The sequence below is a fragment of the Nomascus leucogenys genome, chromosome 23 (assembly GCF_006542625.1).
Source record: "Nomascus leucogenys isolate Asia chromosome 23, Asia_NLE_v1, whole genome shotgun sequence".
In the NCBI taxonomy this organism is placed as follows: Eukaryota; Metazoa; Chordata; class Mammalia; order Primates; family Hylobatidae; genus Nomascus; species Nomascus leucogenys.
The window spans coordinates 14,584,878-14,600,162 of record NC_044403.1 but is presented as its reverse complement, the minus strand read 5'-3'; the positions used below and the strand labels follow the sequence as shown (position 1 = coordinate 14,600,162).

The 15,285-nt window shown below is 41.9% G+C and overlaps 1 protein-coding gene across 14 annotated transcripts in view; it reads left to right on the top strand.

Annotated features, from left to right (window-relative positions):
- The window catches only part of PLEKHA5 (pleckstrin homology domain containing A5), a 251,562-nt gene that overhangs the window by 220,535 nt on the left and 15,742 nt on the right, over positions 1 to 15,285 (top strand). For 11 of the 14 annotated variants that reach the window (XM_030804993.1, XM_030804988.1, XM_030804991.1 and 8 more), the window contains 6 exons: positions 673 to 861; positions 2,070 to 2,190; positions 8,115 to 8,233; positions 12,084 to 12,293; positions 13,270 to 13,410; positions 15,103 to 15,227. In XM_030804993.1, coding sequence (XP_030660853.1) covers positions 673 to 861; positions 2,070 to 2,190; positions 8,115 to 8,233; positions 12,084 to 12,293; positions 13,270 to 13,410; positions 15,103 to 15,227 — 905 coding nt within the window. Of the gene's footprint in view, positions 1 to 672; positions 862 to 2,069; positions 2,191 to 8,114; positions 8,234 to 12,083; positions 12,294 to 13,269; positions 13,411 to 15,102; positions 15,228 to 15,285 lie in introns of those variants that run through there. The other 3 variants (XM_030804992.1, XM_030804994.1, XR_004028349.1) reach the window with 2 other exon arrangements.

The following is a 15,285-nucleotide window of genomic DNA, read 5'->3' as shown; positions in this document are numbered from 1 at the left end:
AAGAGATAACTTTTTTTTTCCTCTCTTAAAAACTGGGGGGCCAGATACAGTGGTCATGCCTGTAATCCCAGCACTTCAGGAGGCCAAGGCAGGAGGATGTCTTGAGCCCAGGAGTTTGAGACCAGCCTGGTAAACATAGCAAGACCCCTATCTCTATAAAACATTGAAAAATTAGACAGGCATGGTGTGCCTGTGGTCCCAGCTACTTGGGAGGCTGAGCCAGGAGGATCCCTTGAGCCCAGGAGTTCAAAGGTGCAATGAGCTATGTATGATCAAATCACTGCACTATAGCGAGACCCCATCTCTACCAAATAAATAAATAACATAAATAGTGTAAATATAAGAATAGGATTTTAAAATCAATTCTTTCCTTCTAGTTTTAAAATGAAACCCAGTAATTAGTTTTAAATAGTAATCTCTTTCAATGTTGAGCTTCAATGTGAAGCTAACCTATATGTTACAGGAAAGAATCAGATGTAATTATATGTTAAATTCCAATTATTGGCTATGATAAAAATTTTTGATTTTACTTTTCATTATTAGACTTTTGGCTTGGCAGTGTCCCTTTTAGTATCTTAAAGTAAATTTAAGTTAATATACCATTGCAAAGAATTTAGATATGCTTAATTCAATCTGCTTATCTAAATAAGGTGACTGTTCTACAATCTTTAGGAAGAGGAAGTAGTCCCACCTCGTCCTCCACTTCCTCGGTCCTATGACTTTACAGAGCAGCTTCCCATAATCCCCCCTCTGCCCAGTGATAGCAGCTCCTTGCTCTGTTATAGCAGGGGCCCAGTTCATCTGCCTGAAGAAAAGAAGATGTATCAAGTTCAAGGATATCCAAGAAATGGATCTCACTGTGTAAGTGGCTGGAATAGCCACAGAATAATCAATCATACATGTCCTCTCATTTTTGAAAATTAATTTATTTAACACTCAAACTTTTTTTTTATTATAACCTTTATAACCTCACTTTTAGCCAGCAGTTTTTGGTTTATATATGACTTTATCATTTGTGTCTTTCCTGTTTTGGTTTTGCTATTCTCATTTTTAATATTTTTATACTTTTAATATTTTATAATTTCATGGCATTTTTCATATTTTCATAAAGTGGTAACTTTTCCCATGATGAAGCAGCCATATTTTAGGTATACCATTTTAGGGTATTGGAGGCAAAATTATACCTTCAGATCACAAAGAAGGGAGAAAGAAAAAGACCGTTACTAGGGATGGTAAAGGGACTGGGATGTGGGCATTTTGGTCTAGGAAAACTACTCAAAGATGTGGATGTTGCTAAGGAGAGATGTCACCCCTGAAAATTGGAAATACGTTCAGGGTTAAGCAAATAATGTAGGATATAATAAGCAAAGAGAAAAAGGAAATTAGAATTGAGCTAATTTGAGAACAACAAAATGTCTGTGACAGGAATTTTAGTGCTGGGATGGGCCTCACTTAGACCACCTTGTGAATGAAATTTTATTGAATTAATGTAGTTATTTTTAGCCCTCAATTATTCCATCATAAAAATGTGACTTTGTTCCTAAGAGGAACAGAAATATTCTTTTCTTTTTTGAGACAGGGTCTCACTCTTTCCCAGGCTAGAGTGCAGTGGAGCAATCTCAACTCACTGCAAGCTCTGCCTCCCAGGTTCAAGTGATTCTCCTGCCTCAGCCCTCCGAATGGCTGGGATTATAGGCGCACACCACCATGCCCAGCTAATTTTTGTATTTTTAGTAGAGACAGGGTTTCACCATTTTGGCTGGGCTGGTCTCAAACTCCTGGCCTCAGGTGATACACCCACCTTGGCCTCCCAAAGTGCTGAGATTACAGGTGTGAGCCACTGCACCCGGCCAGAAATATTCTTAATATTAAAACAAAGTTTTGCCACTTAAAAATTTCTCAAATTTCTTCTTTCCATGTAGTTGTGACATAGATATTATTTGTGTTATATCCCAGATGGCTCACTAGGGCTACTAATTTTTAGAGTTTGATTTGTGTCTTTAGCGGTAAACATTTTAAAAGAAACTTTTAGCAGTTTTTTTAGGGTAATTACATGTCTTCCTTTCAAGGGTCCAGATTATAGACTCTACAAGAGTGAACCAGAGTTAACAACAGTGGCAGAAGTTGATGAATCTAATGGAGAAGAAAAATCAGAACCTGTTTCAGAGATAGAAACTTCAGTTGTTAAAGGTCAGCATTTGTAATATGTTCTACCTCTTGTTTTTTGTTTTTGAAGACAATTTACTGCTAAAATAGTAGTAAATTCCATTTACATGTTAACTCATCTATGAGTCCAACCCTTTATCTGAAACCTTTGGACTCTGATGAGTTTCTAAATTAAGAAATTTTCAGATATTAAAAGATAAAATGGCCCATAAATGATATATGTCAAATCAGCTAAGTATGAGGCAGCACCCTTTTTTTTTTTTAACACAGTTTCTACAATATTCATTCCAAGTGGCATAAATAAATGCTAAAAATAAAAGACATTAGCTGGGCTTGGTGGCGCATGCCTGTAATCCCAGCTACCCAGGAGGCTGAGGCAGGAGAATCACTGGAACCCAGGAGGTGGAGGCTGCAGTGAGCCGAGATCGTACCACTGCACTCCAGCCTGGGCAACAGAGCAAGACTTCGTCTCATAAATAAAAATAAAAACAAAAGACATCACATCAGATTAGGTTTTACTGAGAAATAAGTTTATGTCAAACTTTAAAGTTTCCCATTTCCTGGGAGAGTTTTCTTTATTTTTATTTCCTGTTTCTGGTGGTGGTGGTGGTGGTGGTTGTTGTTGTTTGTGATGTGGTCTCGCCCTGTCACCTGAGCTGCTGTACTGGAGCAAACATGGCTCACTGTAGCCTCGACCTCCCAGACTCGGTGATCCTCCCACTTCAGCCTTCTAAGTAGCTGGGACTACAGGCACACACCACCATACCAAACTAATTTTTTAAGTGTTTGTAGAGACAAGGTGTTGCTGTGTTGCCCAAGCTGGTCTTGAACTCTGGGGATCAAACAGTCCTTCCACCTCAGCCTCCCAAGGTGTTGAGATTACAAGCATGTGCCACCACACCTGGACAGGGTCTTTTCTGTGTGTGTGTTTAAAATTATGCATAAGGTATTAATGGCTGAAACAAATGTTCACACAATTTCTACAAAGTAAATTCTGAAATAATATTTCTGTAACATATACTCTGATTTTTTTTTAATGCTGGTCATTTTTCTAGAAGGCAATTGCGTAAAGAAAAGAGTAGAGAAAGAACTATCCTAGATTTAAAAGATAGATAGGCCAGGGGTGGTGGCTAACGCCTGTAATTCCAGCACTTCGGGAGGCCGAAGCAGGCGAATCACCTGAGGTCAGGAGATCAACAACAACAGCAACAACAACAGCCAGAAACAGAAAAAAAAAAAAGACTCTCCCGGGAAATGGAAACTCTACCAGCCTGGCCAACATGGTGAAACCCCATCTCTACTAAAAATACAAAATTTTGGCTGGGCACGGTGGCTCACACCTGTAATCCCAGCACTTTGGGAGGTGGAGGCAGGAGATCGAGACCATCCTGGCTAACATGGTGAAACCCTGTCTCTACTAAAAATACAAAAAATTAGCCATGCGTGGTAGCACACCCCTGTAGTCCCAGCTACTCAGGAGGCTGAGACAGGAGAATCGCTTGAACCCGGGAGTCGGAGGTTGCGGTGAGCCAAGATCGTGCCACTGCACTCCAGCCTGGGTGACAGAGTGAGACTCCATCACACACACAAAAATAACAGATAGATATATCACACTGTTTGAAACTTGATTGGACCATGGTTTAAAAGAAGAATCTCTAAAGTAGGACAATTAATGGAAATTTAAACATGTTCTAGATATTAGCTAACAGTGTGATTGTGATATTGTGGTTGTGTAGTAGAATGTAGTATGTGAATTCTGAAACACTTAGGACAAAAGCATCTGCCACTTTTAAAGGATTCGCCAGAAAGAATGTGTATGTATTTATGCAGAGATAATGCGAGTGTGACAAAATGTAAAACTCTTTAGAAAAATAAGTGCTTATCATAACCCACTGGACTGATTTTTGTAATCTGCTAAAGATCACTAAGTAAAGTTTGAAAAACATCTAAGTGAGGCCAGGCGTGGTGGCTCATGCCTATAATCCCAGCATTTTGGAAGGCAGAGGTGGGCAGATCACAAGGTCAGGAGTTGAAGACCAGCCTGACCAACATGGCGAAGCCCCATCTCTACTAAAAATACAAAAATTAGCCAGATGTGGTGGCAGGCACCTGTAATTCCAGCTACTCGGGAGGCAGAGGCAGGAGAATTACTTGAACTGGGAGGCGGAGGTTACAGTGAGCCAAGATTGCGCCACTGCACTTCAGCCTAGACAGTGACTCCATCGCCAAAAAAAAACAAAAGCAAACAAACAAGAAAACACCTAAGTGGTAGTAATATTCACATAGCTTTTTTCATTGTTGGAATATTTTTCTAGGTTATCTAATGTCATTTTTTAATTTTAAAAATACTGGCATCTTGAAAATTCAATATTTATATTTATACACCTTTTCTTTCTCATCCTAATCCTGTCTCCTTATTCAAAGTCTTTTTTTTTTTTTTTTTTTTTTTTTTTTTTGAGACAGGATCTCACCGTCAGCCCAGGCTGGAGTACAGTGGTGCGATCATGGCTCACTGTAGCCTCCTTCCTCCTCAGCCTGCCAAGTAGCTGAGACTACACACGTGTGCCACCACACCTGGCTAATTTTTGTATTTATTGTAGAGACAGGGTTTCACCATGTTGCCCAGGCTTGTCTCAGACTTCTAGGCTCAAGCAATCTGCCTGCCTCAGCCTCCTGGAGTGTTGGGATTGCAGGCGTGAGCCACCACACCTGGCCACAACAAAGACTTTAAATGGGCTGGGAATGATGGTTCATTCCTGTAATCTCAGCACTTTGGGAGGCCGAAGCAGATGGATTGCTTGAGTCCAGGAGTTCAAGACCAGCCTGGGCAACATAACCAGACCTCATCTCTATTTTATAAAGTAAAAAATGTATTTAGCTTTTTTTTAAGCATATACAACTGGCCAGGCGCGGTGGCTCACGCTTGTAATCCCAGCACTTTGGGAGGCCGAGGCGGGCGGATCACGAGGTCAGGAGATCGAGACCACGGTGAAACCCCGTCTCTACTAAAAATACAAAAGAATTAGCTGGGCGTGGTGGCGGGCGCCTGTAGTCCCAGCTACTCGGAGAGGCTGAGGCAGGAGAATGGCGTGAACCCGGGAGGCGGAGCTTGCAGTGAGCCGAGATTGCGCCACTGCACTCCAGCCTGGGCGACAGAGCAAGACTCCGTCTCAAAAAAAAAAAAAAAAAAGCATATACAACTATTTGACAACAATAGCATATAAATGAGGAGGAAGTTTATTGATATTAATACGCTTTAACATCTTTGTTTTGTTCTGAAACATGGTGATGATCTTGACTAACTTTAGACTTTCATAAGTTTAAGTATGCATGCTAGGGTATGAGATAAAAGAAATTGTCAAGGCTGCAGAGAGCTGTGATCATGCCACTTAAACTTCAGCCTGAACAACACAGCAGGACTCTGGAAAGAGAGAAAGATAATCCAAAAAAGAAAAGAAGCTGAAGAAAATGCAAAGCAAAAAAATACATTGTTACAAATCTAAACACATTGGCAATTACAACAAATATAATTGGACTGAATGCGTCACTTAAAAAGACTGGCCAAGGCAGGGCGCAGTGGCTCACACCTGTAATCTCAGCACTTTGGGAGGCCAAGACAGGCAGATCACCTGAGGTCAGAAGTTCCAGACCAGCCTGACCAACATGATGAAACCCTGTCTCTGCTAAAAATACAAAATTAGCCAGGTGTGGTGTCATAGTTTGCCTGTAATCCCAGTTACTCAGGACGCTGAGGCACGAGAATCACTTGAATGCAGGAAGCAGAGATTACAGTGAGCCAAGATCACACCATTGCACTCCAGCCTGGGCAACAAGAGGGAAATTCCATCTCAAAAAAAAAAAAAAAGAGACTGACTGGGGCTAGTGGCACGTGCTTGTAATCCCAGCACTTTGAGAAGCTGAGGCGGGAGGATGGTTTGAGCCCAGGAGTTCGAGACCAGCCTGGGCAACGTGGCAAGATCCTGTCTCTACAAAAAAGTAAAGGCTGGGCGTGGTGGCTCACGCTTGTAATCCCAGCACTTTGGGAGGCCGAGGCGGGCAGATCATGAGGTCAGGAAATCGAGACCACGGTGAAACCCCATCTCTACTAAAAATATAAAAAATTAGCCGGGCGTGGTGGTGGGCGCCTGTAGTCCCAGCTACTCGGAGAGGCTGAGGCAGGAGAATGGCGTGAACCCGGGAGGCGGAGCTTGCAGTGAGCTGAGATCGTGCCACTGCACTCCAGCACTCCAGCCTGGGTGACAGAGCAAGACTCCGTCTCAAAAAAAAAAAAAAATCAGCCAGGTGTGGTAGCACATGCCTGTAGTCCCACCTACTCAGGAGGCTGAGGTGGGAGGATCGCTTGAGCCCAGTAGGCAGAGGTTGCAGTGAGCCAAGATCGTGCCATTGCACTCCAGCCTGGGTGACAGAGCAAGACTCCATCTCAAAAAAAAAAAAAGAAAAATACAGAAGGTAAAGTGAAAATGAGTACCTATAGTTAGCTATTGTTAACATTGTTAGTGGATACTTTGAGGCAATATTGTATGATTTTTTAAAGCCAAGCGGAAATTAAGAACATTTAGTTGAACTATCTTGTTAGGATGATGATAGAGATGTATCAGTATGACAAAGAAGGCTTTTTTTTTTTTTTTAATAGAGATGGGTCTGTGTTGAGCAGGCTGGTCTCAAACTCCTGGCCTCAAGCGATCCTCCCATCTCAGCCTCCCAAAGTGCTAGGATTATAGGCAATGAGCCACAGCACCTGGCCAAAAGAGGGCATTTTATAATTAATGTTCTTAAAAATGTCATCAGTTAATCTGTACAATTTTTTCTTCTCTCTTTTTTTTTTTTTTTTTTTTTTGTTTTAAGGAGACAAGTCTCACTTGCTCTATTGCCCAGCTGGAGTGCAGTGGTGCGATCTCAACTCACTGCAACCTCTGCAGTGATCCTCTCACCTCAGCCTCCTGAGTAGCCGGTACTATAGGTGTGCACCACCACACCCAGCTAATTTGTGTTTTGTTTTGTTTTGTTTTCCAATTTTTGTGGAGACAGGGTCTCATTCTATTACCCAGGCTGGTCTGAAAATCCTGAGCTCAAGTGATCGTCCCGCCTCAGTCTCCCAAAGTGCTAGGATTACAGGCGTGAATAGAATTTTATTTTTAAATATAACCCTAAATTTATCTGGTGGTATCATTGACTGACTTTGACTCTTTTATTTTTATTTATTTATTTATTTTTGAGACAGAGTCTTCTCTGTCACCCAGGCTGGAGTGCAGTGGCGCAATCTCAGCTCACTGCAACCTGCACCTCCTGGGATCAAGCGATTGTCCTGCCTCAGCCTCCTGAGTTGCTGGGATTACAGGTGCCTGACACCATGCCTGGCTAATTTTTGTATTTTTTATAGTAGAGAGAGGGTTTCACCATGTTGGCTAAGCTGGTCTTGAACTCCTGACTTCAGATGATTCGCCTGCCTCAGCCTCCAAAAGTGCTGGGATTTCAGCCGTGAGTCACCACCCCCAGCCCGACTCTTTTTTTTTTTTTTTTAAACAGTGTTTCGTTCTTTGTTGCCCAGGCTGGAGTGCAATGGTGCGATCTCGGCTCACTGCAACTTCCGACTGCCGAGTTCAAGTGATTCTCCTGCCTCAGCCTCCCGAGTAGGTGGGATTACAGGCATGTGCCACCACGCCTGGCTAATTTTGTATTTTTAGTGGAGACGGGATTTCTCCATGTTGGTCAGGCTGGTCTCGAACTCCTGACCTCAGGTCATCCGCCTGCCTTGGCCTCCCAAAGTGCTGCGATTGCAGGCGTGAGCCACTGCGCCAGGCCAGCCTAACTCTTTTTAAATAAATTTGCTTTCTGATTTTAAAAAGTGTTAGAAATTAAGTAAGCTAAAAGAAAGCAATGCTGTATAAAAGATGTTTTGTAAAACCTACTGCTGTTTTAATTTTTAGGTTCCCACTTTCCTGTTGGAGTAGTCCCTCCAAGAGCAAAATCACCAACACCCGAATCTTCGACAGTAGCTTCCTATGTAACCTTAAGGAAAACTAAGAAGATGATGGATCTAAGAACGGTATTTAACTGGAAATTAACTTCTAGGAAGATTCTCACACCTATTTATTGCTTTCTTACATGTTTTCATTTTCAGTGTCTTATCAAAATTATTTTTGCATACTCAAAGAAAAACTTAGTAATCTTAGTTATTATTATTATTTTTTGTGTGTGTGACAGAGTCTCGCTCTGTCGCCCAGGCTGGAGTGCAGTGGCATGATCTCAGCTCACTGCAAACTCCGCCTCCCGGGTTCACACCATCCTCCTGCCTCAGCCTCCTGAGTAGCTGGGACTACAGGCGCCCACCACCACACCCGGCTAATTTTTTTTGTATTTTTATTAGAGACAGGGTTTCACCATGTTACCAGGATGGTCTTGATCTCCTGACCTCGTGATCCGCCCACCTCAGCCTCCCAAAGTGCTGGGATTACAGGCATGAGCCACCACGCCCGGCCTTAAAATTTTGTTTAAAGAATTAGCACATCAGAGGACAGATCTAGTCAATACCTAATTTAAGTTTCTTTTGATCAGCCTAGACATGGGGTCATAATCGTAGTCCACAATTTGTGGAGTCCATTCTCTAATCACTGTACTACACTCCTTGATGCCTCTAAGAATTTTCTCGATGAGAGTTATAGATGTGTCCTGTGGCCTCCCAAAAGTTAATGGATTTTCTAGCTGTCATGAGGTTGCAGGGCCTTTTAGCTATGGTATTAATAGCTTCAGAGTTTGCCTATCCTCTGGTTACTCTGAGAAATGTGAGTTGGAACTAGCAAATAAATCCTATATTTTACATTTTCATCTGAGATTCATTTAATTCAAACTCCAAACCAGTCTAGTTTTGTTCTTTGGAAAATGCTGAGAACACTTAACTCCCTTTCTTCAAGTATTCTCTGGAAATTTGGGCTGCAAAAATGCTTCTACTTTTTGTCTTTATCAGTACTCTACCTATTTGGTATGAGAGAATTTTAAGCTATAAGACAAGACTGAAAGGTACTACATACAGGATATATGGCTAGTCTTTTTTTTTTTTTTTTTAATGGATAGGGTTTCACTCTGTTGCCTGGGCTGAAATGCATTGGCATGATCATAGCTCACTGCAGCCTCCAACTCCTGGACTTGAGGGATCCTCTCACCCCAGCCTCCTGGCTAGCTGGGACAATAAGCTTGTACCACCATACTTGGCTAATTTTTTTGTTCTTTTTTATTAGTAGTGACGGGGTCTCTCTCTGTTGCCCAGGCTAGCTATTCTTCAAAGATATTAAAGTGCAACTACAAAGTATATGCCAAAAAAACTCGGCTGCATTTATATATAGGAAATGTAATGTTTTCAATTAGTACGAAATTATAAAGATCTATAGAAATAATTATCATGGAATAAAGATAATATATCAGCATTAGCATTAATGGTCATGATTCTGTAATACCATTGTTTGTTCAGAGAGTTTGACATTTTTTACAGATTGGAAGATTTCATTGGAAATGGTAAAGCTAAAATAACAAGTCTACAGAAAAAGGACTACAAAAAGTGCATGTTAAAATCAAGCCGAGGCCAGGTGCTGTAGCTCATACCTGTCATCCCAGCACTTTGAGAGGCTGAGGCTGGCAGGCAGATCATTTGAAGTCAGGGGCTCGAGACCAGCCTGGCCGACATGGTGAAACCCTGTCTCTACTAAAAATCCAAAAATTAGCCGGGCGTGGTGGCAGGCGCCTGTAGTCTCAGCTACTCGGGAGGCTGAGGCATAAGAATCACTTGAACCCAGGAGGCAGAGGTCACAGTGAGTTGAGATTGTACCACTGCACTCCAGCCTGGGCAACAGAATGAGACTCTGTCTCAAAAAAAAAAAACAAAAACAACACACACACAAATATAAAATCAAGCAGAAAGATACTAGCAGGTTTAGGCCAGGCATAGTAGCTCATACCTGTAATTCCAGCACTTTGGGAGGCCAGGTCTGGAGGATTGCTTGAGCTCAGGAATTCAAGACTAGCTTGAGCAACATAAGGAGACCCCATCTGTACAAAAATTACCAAAAAAAATTAGCCAGGCATGGTGACCTGTGCCTATGGTCTCACCTACTCAAGAGGCTGTGATAGGGTGGATCACTTGAGCCTGGGAGGTCGAGGTGAGCCATGATTGCCCCACTGCACCCCAGCCTGGGCAACAGAGTGACAGCCTGTCTCAAAAAATAAATACATAAATAAATAAAATTCATTAAAATCATAAGGGAAAATATATTTTACCACTTATTAAGTGGAAATAGTTCATCATAAAGATCTTCATCCTCATCATCTTCACATTGACTGGGTGGAAGAAGAGGAAGTTGTTCTTTTTTTTTTGAGACAGAGTCTCTCCCTGTCGCCCAGGTGCAATGGCGCAATCTCAGCTCACTGCAACCTCTACCTCCCGGGTTCAAACAATTCTCCTGCCTCGGCCTCCCGAGTAGCTGGGACTACAGGCGCCCGCCATCATGTCCAGCTAATTTCTGTATTTTTAGTAGACACAGGGTTTCACCGTGTTGGCCAGGCTGGTCTCTAACTCCTGAACTTGGGATCTGCCTGCCTCGGCCAAAGTGTTGGGATTACAGGTGTGAGCCATCACGCCTGGCCTTAGCATTTTCATATATGACTGATTTATAGAAAATAAGTGTTTTTGTAGTTTTATTACTGATGAGAAAGAAAATACCTAGGGGTGTTTGCTTTATTAGTCTTTTCATGGTAAATGTATAACTTAACACATTACGTTTTCATCAAAATAAAAGAAATCTCTAATATTTAGACACTGTGCCCCTGCGTTTCTCCTCGTTTGAGTTTTATTCAGTTTTCTGTGTCAGGGTCAAGTTTTATGCAATTTTCTGTTTCAGGGTCATGGGACTGGCTTGCTCCAGAGCTGCCATATTCTTTATATTCTTCTTCTTTTTTTTTTTTTTTTTTTTTTTTTTCTGAGACAGACTCTCACTCATTGCCCAGGCTGGCACAATCCCAGTTCACTGCAACCGCTGCTTCCTGGGTTCAAGCAATTGTCCCACCTCAGCCTCCCGAGTAGCTGGGACTACTGGCATGAGCCACCATGCCTGGCTAATTTTTTTGTACTTTCGTAGAGACAGGGTTTCGCCATGTTGACCAGGCTGGTCTTGAACTCCTGACATCAAGTGATCCACCTGCCTCAGCCTTCCAAAGTGCTGGGATTATAGGCGTGAGCCACTGCACCCAGCCTGCCCTGCCCTTTTATGGTGGTGGTGGTGGTGTTTTTTGTTTTACCCAGATTTACTGGAACTGAATTATGGGGGTTGGTTGGTTGGTTTGTTTGTTTGAGATGGGGTCTGGCTCTGTCGCCCATGCTGGAGTGCAATAGCGCGATCTCAGCTCACTGCAACCCCCACCTCCTGGGCTCAAACCATCCTCCTACCTCAGCCTCCCAAGTAGCTGGGACTATAGGCGTATAGCACCACACCTGCATGGCTAATTTTTGTATTTTTGGTAGAGACAGATTTTCACCATGTTGCCCAGGCTGGTCTCAAACTCCTGGGCTCAAGTAATCCACCCACCTGAGGCTCCCGAAGTGCTGGGATTATAGGTGTGAGCCACCACTCCTGGCCCATATTTTTTTTTTAAGCCAAAAAAATACTTTTTGTTCCTCTTTTCTCTCTCCTCCCTTATAATACCGTCTCTCTTTTTCTTTCTGTCATTGACCATATATCACCAATTACTAGTTAAGGATCAAATAACAATTTCATGTGCCTTTCTGGTGATATCTAAATGACATTCAAAACCTCTTCTTGTGATTTTGAATACAAAATAAATAAATGCGCTTTACAACATTTTTCAGAAGTTTTCATTTATATATTGATATGTTCATTTTTACATTGAAGGAAAGACCAAGAAGTGCAGTGGAACAACTCTGTTTGGCTGAAAGTACTCGACCTAGGATGACTGTGGAAGAGCAAATGGAAAGAATAAGAAGACATCAACAAGCGTGCCTGAGGGAAAAGAAAAGAGGATTAAATGTTATTGGAGCTTCAGACCAGTCACCCTTACAAAGCCCTTCAAATTTAAGGGATAATCCATTTAGGACTACTCAGGTATATGAATTGCATTTGATTATTCTTTTGTGTAAATCTGCTATCACTGAATTTTGGAATCAGAGTTACATGACTGATAGGTCTTAAAAGGTCTGCAGTATGGATAGTTATTTTATATTATTTAATTCTCCTAATAATAAGCTAAGACACCTAAGTAAAATGTAAATAACCCTGAGTTCAAGAGACCAGAGCTAAACTACATGTTGGAAGCCCGTGGACCAGTTGTGGACTTAACGTCTTCAACTGTACAGTGATGATACAGCTGCCCAGACTCCTTAGAGACACTAAGAAAATAAAAGGGTTTTCAACAAATGTAAAATGCTATGCAGGTTACCAAGATAGTCCCCAATTCCCCTCTCAATAAAATGTGTATTACTCTGTGTCCTGATTTAACATGACCTAAATTATAACAGGAGAGAGCTTCTAAATAAAGTTCCTAGTGCGCTGACCATCACCTTTCAACTTCAGGCTTATAAAGTGATGCCATTTTGTTTCTTTTTGTTTTTTGCCCCTCTTTATAAATTTAGAGACAGCAGCCTAGCCAACCTGTTCAGTAGCTTCTGTCTGGTCTTTCCCTGTTTGTAGACACTTGTCACCTAGCAATAGTATCTTAAAAGTTTGTCTATAATGGCATAAACTGAATGCATCAGCTGAACATGCTTTCCTGTCCTAATGAACATCCCCTCTTTCCATCTAATCAAGTGCAGGCATTGCTAATGGAGACTAAACAAAGCAACAGTTTGAATTGTGGCACATTCTACAAATTACAAAATGAATGGTTTTTTTTTTAAAAGAGATGAGAAAAATATGTGGAATAGTGCTATATATATAAATTTTCTTTGTTAATTTTCATAGGAAAACTTCTTCATGAGTGGGGATCCAGCTTTGTTCTATTTTCAGAATTAACAGGCACTATTTATAAAATATACATGCATGCACAGTATGAGTATAAAAATGCTATATGTCTTTTGAGCAGACTCGAAGGAGGGATGATAGTGTTAAGGAACTGGACACTGTCATTAGAGAAAATGATGTAAAGCCAGACCATGAAACTCCTGCAGCAGAAATTGTTCAACTAAAAGAAACCGAACCCCAAAATGTGGACTTCAGCAAAGAGGTAGCGAGATTATTTTATGAAAGGTATTCCAAAGGAATAGATTTGTGAAGATTAAATCAAGTAGTAAGGTTGAAAATAAAGTACGTTTCTTTCAGTCACAGAGGCCATAGAGCTAAATGAAAAAATAAGCTTTCTGGCTGGGCGCGGTGGCTCATGCCTGTAATCCCAGCACTTTGGGAGGCCGAGGCAGGCAGATCACGAGGTCAGGAGATCCAGACCATCCTGGCTAACACGGTGAAACCCCGTCTCTACTAAAAATGCAAAAAAAAATTAGCCGGGCTTGGTGGCAGGCGTCTGTAGTCCCAGCTACTGGGGAGGCTGAGGCAGGAGAAGGGCATGAACCTGGGAGGCGGAGCTTGCAGTGAGCCGAGATCGTGCCACTGCACTCCGGCCTGGGCGACAGAGCGAGACTCCATCTCAAGAAAAAAGAAAAAATAAACTTTCTTTAGTTTGATTGATGTATTCAGCCACATCAAAATATGCATTAATTGACCGGACACGGTGGCTCGTGTGTGTAATCCCAGCACTTTGAGCAGCTGAGGCAGGCGGATCACTTGAGCCCAGGAGTTTGAGACCAGCCTGGGCAGCATGGTGAAACCCTGCCTCTACTGAATACAAAAATTAGCCAGGTGTGGTGGCATGCACCTGTAGTCCCAACTGCTACTGGAGAAGCTGAGGTAGGAGGATCACCTGAGCCCAAGTTGCAGTGAGTAGAAATGGGCCACAGAGTGAGATCCTGTTTCAAAAAAAAAAAAAAAAATGCGGCCAGGCACTGTGGCTCACGCCTGTAATCCCAGCACTTTGGAGGCCAAGGCGAGTGGATCACTTGAGGCCCGGAGTTCAAGATCAGCCTCGCCAACATAGTGAAACCCCATCTCTATAAAAAATACAAAAGTTAGCTGGGCATGGTGATACACGCCTGTAATCACTACTCAGGAGGCTGAAGCAGGAGAATCGCTTGAACCCGGGAGTCGGAGGTTGCAATGAGCTGAGATCGCGCCACTGCCCTGCAGCCTGGAGGACAGAGTGAGATTCCATCTCAAAAAAAAGAAAAAAAAGAAAAAAAGAAAAATTTTAAAAAATGCATTAACTGAAAATTTAAAACATAATCAGTCACAGCTAGATTAAATTATCATTAATCCCAGTTAAGGAATCTTATATCCCAACAGCTAGGTCTTAGCAATATGCACCATGTCTTTTTTTTTGAGACAGAATCTCACCGTCGCCCAGGCTGCAGTACAGTGGCACGATCTTAGCTCACTGCAACCTCTGCCTCCCAGGTTCAAGTGATTCTCCTGCCTTAGCCTCCCAAGTAGCTAGGATTACAGGCATGTACCACCATGCCCAGCTAATTTTTTGTATCTTGTAGTAGAGATGGGGTTTCACCATGTTGACCAGGCTGGTCTCGAACTCCTGACCTCGTGATCTGCCCGCTTCGGCCTCCCAAAGTGCTGGGATTACAGGTGTGAGCCACTGTGCCCGGCCTGCATCATGTCTTTAGACAAATAACTTTTTGCATCCTAGTAGTAAAGAATGTTAATATTCTTAATATACTTGAACCTAAATTTATTATCAGTAAATATTTGATAGAGTGTGATTGTTTAATAAACTTTCTTTTGGAATTATTTTAGATATGCTAATCTGATGTGGTAAGAATTCTTTGAAAAGAAAATTTTTCTTTTTATTCTACAGTTAAAAAAAACTGAAAACATTTCATATGAAATGCTTTTTGAACCTGAGCCAAATGGAGTAAATTCTGTGGAAATGATGGATAAAGAAAGAAACAAAGAAAAAATGCCTGAGGATGTTACATTCAGGTAATATTTAAGAAAAGCAAAGGAATCATTCACAAAACTGTGTAACTGCTTAAAAATG